This window comes from Meriones unguiculatus, chromosome 6 (assembly GCF_030254825.1).
Source record: "Meriones unguiculatus strain TT.TT164.6M chromosome 6, Bangor_MerUng_6.1, whole genome shotgun sequence".
In the NCBI taxonomy this organism is placed as follows: domain Eukaryota; kingdom Metazoa; phylum Chordata; class Mammalia; order Rodentia; family Muridae; genus Meriones; species Meriones unguiculatus.
The window spans coordinates 87936697-87945412 of NC_083354.1; the positions used below are offsets into that span (position 1 = coordinate 87936697).

At 45.9% G+C, this 8716-nt stretch overlaps 1 protein-coding gene across 1 annotated transcript; it reads right to left on the reverse strand.

Annotated features, from left to right (window-relative positions):
• Positions 1–936: 936 nt before the first annotated feature.
• On the reverse strand, positions 937–6382 carry Hspb3 (heat shock protein family B (small) member 3). The gene is made up of 2 exons (XM_021638917.2): positions 5580–6382; positions 937–2952 (listed from the first exon to the last, which is right to left on the reverse strand). Exons 1-2 carry the CDS (start codon positions 6067–6069, stop codon positions 2942–2944), a joined length of 501 nt encoding a protein of 166 aa, XP_021494592.2. The 5' UTR covers positions 6070–6382; the 3' UTR covers positions 937–2941.
• Between the last annotated feature and the right edge of the window lie 2334 nt (positions 6383–8716).

An 8716-nucleotide genomic window follows, 5' to 3' on the forward strand; every position in this document is an offset into this window, starting at 1 on the left:
GCGTGGCAAAGCACACATAAGAAATGTTATAGACTTTAAGACAACAGAAATGAGACCTGCCCTTTTTCTGTGCATTATTTCACACACTGCTATAATTTGAAAGTTCAGAATCCAGGTTCTGTGAATGTGATGGAATTAAGGAGCAAGGCTTTTAAAAAGACACCAGGCCATGAGGCTGCTTCCTTGTACAAGGGCTTTTGTATCTTTTCCTCCTGCCTTCCACGCTGTGAGGACACACTAAGACCCACTGCAAATGCCCACGCCTTGGTCTTGAACTACCCAATGTCTAGAACTGTGAGATGTCAGTTTCTGTTGTGTATAAATTAACCCCCCCTCAGTTATTCTGTGATGGCATCAGAAATGTGCTGATAACTGGACTGGCAAAATTTTGAGTTTAAATATGTTGAGGGTTGTTGAGGATTTAGAAAACATTATATACTTATGGATATGTTTATAAAATAAGTACAAAAATACAAAAGGCCTCAATACAAAAGTCCCAGTCACACTCAAGTTAAGGATAGATATACTAGATAATTATTTTAAATATTTAAACTTGTATGCCTTTGGTATTTAGCTTTAAGACTATATTAACCTATAAATGATCAGAAAATATTTAACTTTTTTGTCTCTTTGTTTTCTTTGTTTTTCAAGTGTAGATTCCTCTGTGTAGCCCTGCCTATCCTGGAACTCTCTGTAGATCAGGATAGCCTCAAACTCAAGAGATTTGCCTGCTTCTGCCTCCCGAGTGATGGGATTAAAGGCATGTGCCACCACCGCTGCCCAAATATTTAAATCTTAATATCCCGAAGATCAGTAGAAAACAAGTAGTTGAACACAAATTTTCTTAAAAGCACCATAAACAAATGAGGATATCTAAATATTTAATTCTGATAAGTAAATAGATTAAGCTCAAATACTATAAAACAGATTATCGGGTTACATTTTTTTAAGTCTATCATATGCTGCTGCTTCTGAGACCCTCTTCAAAGAAAACCACCAGGCTGAGATCCTCAGCAACACAGTCCCTGCTGGGTGTGTGGGCCTTAGGTCCAGTCCCCAGCAGTGAACAAACAAACAAACAAACAAACAATCAAATAGACTGAAAATACTAAAAAACAAACTATCACACTGAACCTAAAGAAAAAAAAAGATACAGTGGCAATAACATACTAGAAAGTGATATTTCACTTAAAATAGGTTAAGGGTAAAGGCTTCCAAAAGGAAGCAGGCTTCTATAATAAATTACAGTTACACACATTTTTTACTACGAGTTCCATACATTTATAAAACACAACAACACAACCTGAAAATATATGGAAAGAAGTTGGAACTTTTTTTTTTTAAGCGAGAAAACTGCCTTTTCATGTTGACTTTAATATGCCAGTCTGTGTTTCTACTCACCACCAAGAAAGAAAAAAATGACAGGAAGAACACAGAGCGCTTGATCACCGAGAGCGGCACCACAGGGACCGCTGTGCGTCACCACATTGGCCGCCCCTTGTGCTGGTCCTTCAGGCTGGAAAGCATCCGTGAGCGGGGCTGTATTGGTGTGCACAGTCCAGTAAGCAACACAGGAAGTGTAACCGTCTGTCGCGGGGAACCTTTTATTCTTCAGGTGTAGAACACTGTGCCTGTCATCTTGTGGGCACCCGCTGGCTAAAACAAAGACGTTCTGCCCATACGCAGTGTGTGAGAACCTGGTGATTCATGCTGATATTCTCAGGGGGTGGGAGTCTGAGTATGTAAGGAGTCCCTATCCGAAAAAGGAAAAGCAAGACGAAGTATAACTCTTAAACTCTTTTTTGTTTGTTTGTTTCTTTGGTTTTTGGAGATAGGGTTTCCCTGTGTATCCTTGAGTGTCCTAGACTCACTTTGTAGACCAGGCTGGCCTCAAACTCACAGAGATCTTCCTGCTGGGATCTGAGTGCTGGATCACAGGCATGCACAGCCTCGCCCAGCTTCTTAATAAACTCTTAATACAGCAAGTCAATATTTTAATTCTTCTCTCCGCCTTATTATTTAGTAGCGGCCACTGTGCAGGTTACAGGAATTCATCTCTGGAACAAGAGGCTGTGTCTATAACAGACTCTTAAGACTAACATATAAGGAGGAAAGCATTAAAACCCCCGACCGAGCTCATTTTTCTTCCTCACATCCAAAATTTTTCTAGGAAGGGTCGAGGGCCAACGAGTGTTGTGTAGCTATTTGCTGAAAACATCCTTGTGAAGCAGGAGAGTCATTCTTCTCAGCCTAATGATGAGTGTAGCCGAAAATGCTAAAGGGATTGTAACCTCAGCTTGTAACCTGCAGCTTGTAACCTCAGCACTTGAGGCCTGAAGCAGTAGAATTGCTGCAAGTTGGAGGCCAGCCTGGGCTACTGAAACATCGACTGAAAAATCGAGAGAGAGAGAGAGAGAGAGAGAGAGAGAGAGAGAGAGAGAGAAAGGGAGAGTAAAAGACATTAGCCCAGGTACGTTCATTTAGAGAAAACAAGGGAAACTCAACCAGAAAACAACAACAAGAAACTAAGCAAAAACAACAACTTAGGAGGTGACTTTGAGAACTGTCCTTGTGCCCTGTAAGTACACTGAATCGCTAATATGATCGACACACTGGAAGCTAACAGTAAGCTTGGAATAGCTGGATGTCTTTGGCATTTCGTGCATGCTTCTTAGTACTCCGCTGTAAGGGCAGAAGGTGGTGAGGAGACCCAGCTGGGCCTGTGCTCTTTCTTTTGTTTTGCTGTCCACACAACGTTTCCAGTGTTGTCTTCACCTTAGAAGGCAAGCAGGGAGTGATGAGGTCAAGGGCAGATTGAGACCTGGATGTGGTTCAGACCCTGGGAGGTGAGCGTGAAACTAACTCTTCCAAAAGTCAGTGGCTTCTAGACTTCCAGGATGAGAGGCAGACAGTTTAAACACATGTGGAGACAGACCAACTTTTATTTACAAACTACAGGGAAACAAAAACATTGGAGAGGTGTGAGAAGATTCTATTTGCACCAGAGGTTAAATTTTCAATTTAATAAAGGGGGACATGGGGAGCTGACAAAATTTGAAGGCAGCATTAAGATGGAGGTCAACAGATGTCAGAGGTTGTCACATCTGCCTTCCCTTTGCTTCCTACAGCTCTAGGTTTGCAAGTGCACCGCATGGAAACCTTTCTGAAGGTGTCGCCTGCCTCTCAGACCACTCAGCTGCCACTTTTGCCTCATGAGAAGCACAAAGTGTAAATACAACCTTGGGCTCCTGCTCCTCCTCTTCTTCCCCCTCCTTTTCCTTCTTCTTGTCACATAAAATGCCAAGCAGACCAGGTTCCAACCAGAAACGGAATTCTGTTTCTCAAGGAACTTAAGTTAATGAGAGCTCTGTCTATGAAAGAGCTGGCAGAAACAGGGGATTAAGAAGGGTCAAGAAGGTGAGAAGGCCACACCTTTGAATTGAAAGCACCGGTTTTATTACCCCAGAGTGCCGTAAGAACCATAAGAACGGAGGAGACTGTCTGCCGAGGGATGCTGGCCCTGGCTAGCCTCGGGTCTACTGCACTGTTGAGGTAAGCAGAAAACAAGCCCTGGGCCAGTCCCTCCCATGAGCTTCCTGTGCGCTGCACCAGGTGCTTCTCATTTCGGGAAACCAACTGGGAACCAGAACCGTAGAGCCTGTGTCAGGGAGCGGCTGGGAAGCCCAGAGAATGTTTGAGCTGATAGCAGCAGGGACAGTGACCACTGCAATCAGGATGTCCGAGTTCATGCAAGGATAATTGTAACTTTGCCAAAAGCAGTATGGAAACATGTGCTGGATAGTGTTTGAAAACCTAAAATGGTCATGTCTGCCTTTGAATTTTATCTTAGGAAAAAAAAAAAAGTCCTAACTGGAGATGTGCTGAATTTTCATTTTTGAAGGAATAAAAAATTCTCATGGGAAGAAGGAAGCTGTTATCTAGAGAAAGGTCAAGACCAAATGAGGGCTGTTTCTCCAAACACTGTTGGTTATGTCATTACTCTGATGGCAACAACATTTGATGGGAATGGCCTGCACCCCCCTCTAATCCTGTCAGCAGGTAAGGCCTAAGGCATCCCACTCACACCTGTTATCTTTGTTGTGCGGCTGATCTCTGCGACTCGGTTTCTCAAAAACGGCTCACCCCAGACTTCCGACCCCAAATGTCAGCTATAGACGTGAACTTCATATAAACAAGCAACTTGAAAATCCTTTCAATGGTTATTAAAAAGTAGCAAATGAGCGGAGCGTGGTGGCACACACCTCTAATCCTAGAACTTGGAAGGCAGAGGCAGGTGGATCTCTGAGTTCGCGGCCAGCCCGGTCTACAGGATGAGTTTCAGGAGAGCCAAGGCTAGGCAGAGAAACCCTGTCTTGAAAAACAAAACACACAGACAAAATAAGTAGCAAATGTCATTCTCAGATTTTGTTTGGTTTCTGATTTCTCACTCACTTCACATCTTCCCTGCTTTAACTTGGATACAGGGAAGGCAAGACAGAGGAGCACAGCGACTGTCACCTCTGCGTCGGCACAGGTGCGAGCCACGCTCTGAGTCCCTCTTCTATTCTTAGCACTGTCCTGGGGCTCCCTGTCAGCTCACAGCCGGCGCCTAGTAAAACGAAAGCAGTCACTTCCTCCAAAGGAGTGTTCAGAGCTTACAGAATGAGATAGCAAATATTCTAAATGCCTGTGAGCAGCTGCTGGAGGCAGACCTCCCAAAGCTGGAATCCTTAATCTACCAGCTCAGTCCGGAGCCGGAGCCGAGGCTGGGAGAACGCAGGCACTCAAAGAGCTGTGCCGAGCATGCGCCCTGTGAACTCCTGGGGCCGTGAGCTCAGGTGTCCTCACTGCCGTCCAAGCTATTTAAAACTTCTGACCAGCAGAGACGGCAGATGCGTGCCACTCGCCGTTCCTCTCCAAAAGAGCAAGGACTAAGTCTTATCGGATTCAGCAATTCAATGTTTTCATTTTCTATAGCTAATTTATTAGACTATATACACTACGGGTTAAGAAATAGGACACGAAACAAGTATTATACACTAAGATAAAACTCCTGTTAGGGTTCAAAGTTTAGCTTTGGAAAAAAAAAAAAAACCTGAGTGAGGGTCTATTGATTAAAACTAAGATACCTGAAAATTCCCACTGGTGTTTAGGGAGCAACAACTGTCGCGTGACTCCTAATCACATTCAGACCCGGTTCCCAAGCTCCACGTTCTTGAATTATCATACTCTTGAATTATCATACAAGAAGTAAACACTCTTCTTCGAAGGGGCCCCAACTCCTTCTAGCGGTGCAGGAACCTGAGGGAGAGCACTCTCTCTTCACTGAACATGGCTGTTTGGGTCGCACAGACCGCTGCCCTGGAATTTTAGAGTCACCAAAGGAACAATGCTGGCTCCTCTCTAAAAGGACCACCATTTCGAACCTCACAAACACATTTGGAAACCTTCCTTTCCGACCTACCAAGAAAGACAACCTCCACATACAGGGAGCTGTGGCTACATTTTTAATCCTCACAAAAGTTACAGCAAACCCATCTCGAAAAATGAAACATTCCCCGGGTGTCACTGCCTTTCACCTTCCTCCTGTGGGGCGAACGGGAACCGAGAAGGTCCTGCTGGATCCTTCACTTCCACCACCAGGATCCCATCGTGACAGAGGACGGCAGACAAATCTTTGGTCTCGACGCCGGCTGGCAGTTTGTACTGTCTGGTGAAACTCCGCGAGACGAAGCCGTGCTCGTCCATCCTGGTCCCGTGCTGCGCCTTGATCAGCAGCCAGCCCTCGAAGGTCTGGATGATGATGTCCTCGGGAAGGAACTGGACCACATCCAGCAGGATCTGGAAGCGGGATTTGCCTTCTCCCGGCGGCGGCGGCTTCTCGGTGGAGGATGGGTCCTCTGCGAGAGCCCGTGGCGAGCCTCTGGCTTTCCTCAGGTCCTCGACGGCTGGCCCGGGCAGTGCGTACAGAGCGTGATCCAGTCTGCAGTCTTCCAGGCCTCGAGCCTCAAACTCCTCCTGGTAACGCACCGGCGTCTCTATGAGGTGCCTCAGAACGATTTTGGCCATAGCAGAGGCAGCCCCGGCGCTCGGCAGCTTCCCTTCCGCGAGTGTGAGCCCCTGGCGTTGCCTCCCGGCTCGATTTCCAGTCCCAGCAGCTCGGTTTACAGTCCTGCCCAGACAGCCGCCTAACTGGGCCTGAGTCAGATCAGCACACTCACTCCTGTCTTCTCACACACACTGACAATGAACGGCTATTTATAGCCGCCTCTCCGAGTTGCATTTAGCTCACCGCCTGCACAAGCGGCCCAGGCAGGGATCGCTCCCTTGGCCTTGGCAGACCTGTCACACCCCAATGGACAAAGCAGATACCGGAAGCAGTGCTTAAAGGTCTCCATACGAGACCTCCCCGTGAGCCACGAGCTACCAGCTAGTGGGCCTCTGCCCTTGCCTGAAAAGGCCAAGCAGAGGAAGAGATGCTAGCTGTGGCTTAAGAGAAATAAAGACACATGCGCCACCAGAAAACAGCCAATATATGATGTACCTTTCTTATCATATACCTTTTTTTTTTTTACCCTTTTGTGCGTAAGGGACATCTGATGCACATCAGATTAATCTAGTTGATATCCACCATGTTATCGAATGGGCAAGGGTGTTATACGAGTCATTTCTCAACGAAAGCACCCTTTATATTGACCCTCCACTGAAAAAAGAATGAGGCAGCTGCTACAGAACATCTCCAAGACACGCTACGTAAAAACAAAGTCTGGGTGCTGGTCCAGGGCCCTCCCACCAAGGTGCACCTCTACCTCATAGCCCAGCCCTGGCTTACAGGCTACGTTCAAGGCTTTACAGCTCTGCAAACTGACTACCAACTGACTCCACCCTTGGCTCTGTCAAAGACAGTCTGACCTTCCTGTTTATGTCATCCTCGTCTTCCTTGAAATGTGACAGAGACCTGTGAGCAGAAAGGAAGAACCGCGGGTTGTTGATGCGTTTGCTCTTAACTATCTTTGGAGTACACGCAGGTTTTTTCTGAGCTTCGCTTCCTGAATTCTCAGCGGAGGCCATCCTACTCTCAGGAAGGCAAAAACTCTAATTTTTATGGGGAGAAAGAGAGAAGGAGGAACAGGGGTATAGATCTAGGGGGAGATTATATAAAATCCCAGATACTGTATAATGGTACAATGGTTGCGGGTCCCTATAGCCATAGGGCACAGAGACATGTGTGTGTGTATGGCATTACATTCTTATGAGGAAGTGGGAAGAGAACTAGGGTGGAGCGTAACCAAAACCATCCCCAGAGGAGGGGCAAAGAGACCGTAATTAAAAGATGAGACGCATCGTGCAGTCTCTTTTGTTAATTGCTTACCGAGGCTTCCATGGCTCAGCGGCTGATTTGGGAGATGCCAACAGCAGTTAGGCTTGGAGTACGGGGAAGTTTTGTAGAAAGAGCCATGGAATAATATATATGGTGTACGGAAGCCAAAAGAGAGGGTCGTGATTACAGAAGACAAAGGCCTCTGCACAACTATCACGCAGGCTTTAATTCTGTCTTACTGCACAGAAATCCTCTGATGATGGCACTTGCAGCCGCCTGAATTGATTTCAAACCCCAGATTGATGACAAGTCACAGTTTAAAAAAACACCCACCTGGGATGTCAACGCTACTGGGCAAGACAGAGACAAAAACTTTCCTGTCTCAGGGTAAATGTAGCTTCTGCATAATTTTGTCTGTAGCTTTGTACGACTCTGAGCAGGTAGAGAAGGAAGCAGAATGGTGGCAGGGAGAGGCATGGCTCAGTCAACTGCTTCAGAGGTGAAGGGATAAAAGAGGAATCAGGCTTAGAGGCAAGAGTCAGTGGCAGGGTAGAGAAAACACACTATGTGTGATATGTCAGGAACGCTGCCTTTAAGTTACAATTTTAAATAACCTGGGTGAGAAGAAACAGAAAGAACCAGCCAGGGCCTACCACGGGGTTTGTTTCATTTTAATAAGACATCTTTAAGAAAACCAACTATTGGACTGCTTGAAAGGAAGGACTGGCAAGAGGTCCTAGTCGACTTTAGTGGGCGGAGTCTGGTCCCTACATGGGCAATAGTTCATTTTCAGATATTGCCTTTAAATCCAGTAGTTTTAGCCTTCCATTCACAAGTTTCCCATCAGTAAGGTTCTATCCATAATGAAACCTGGTGTCAACGAGGCCTTATGAGAGTTAAGAAAGGGGTCTCATGTACTCTATAGATCTGGGCAAAGGGCTCTTCAGACTAGAAAATGATTAAAACAAAACAAAAACTAAATAAATATGAACATATATGCATGCCTAATGGTATCTATAATATGCATAGAGGGGTTTAATTGGTCCATGCTATAGCCCAATAAATAGGAGTTATCACCACACAAACACACACACACACACACACACACACACACTTGGAGAGGGTTTGAGAGGACGAAGAGAGCCGCTTTCCAGAAGCTCTGGGACAATTACATCATCCTCCCCAGTCAAATATAAGCATCATTGCTTAGCTTCCCTGTGTTAAAATGACCACCACACAATCTGTTTTGGTAACTCTTTCTGAGTCTACATTTTTGGTATTTTCCCTTCTTATGGCCTAAACTCTTTGGTCTGTGAAAAGCTTCATGGCTGAGGCTGGGGACATGGTTTGTGGGTGACAGTGCCTGCTGTGCAACAGGAGGACCTGAGTTTGGGT

What these genes read in the sequence shown, in the direction of transcription:
- Hspb3 (XM_021638917.2), bottom strand. Translation starts at nt 6,069, where the DNA reads ATGGCCAAAATCGTTCTGAGGCACCTCATAGAGACGCCGGTGCGTTAC.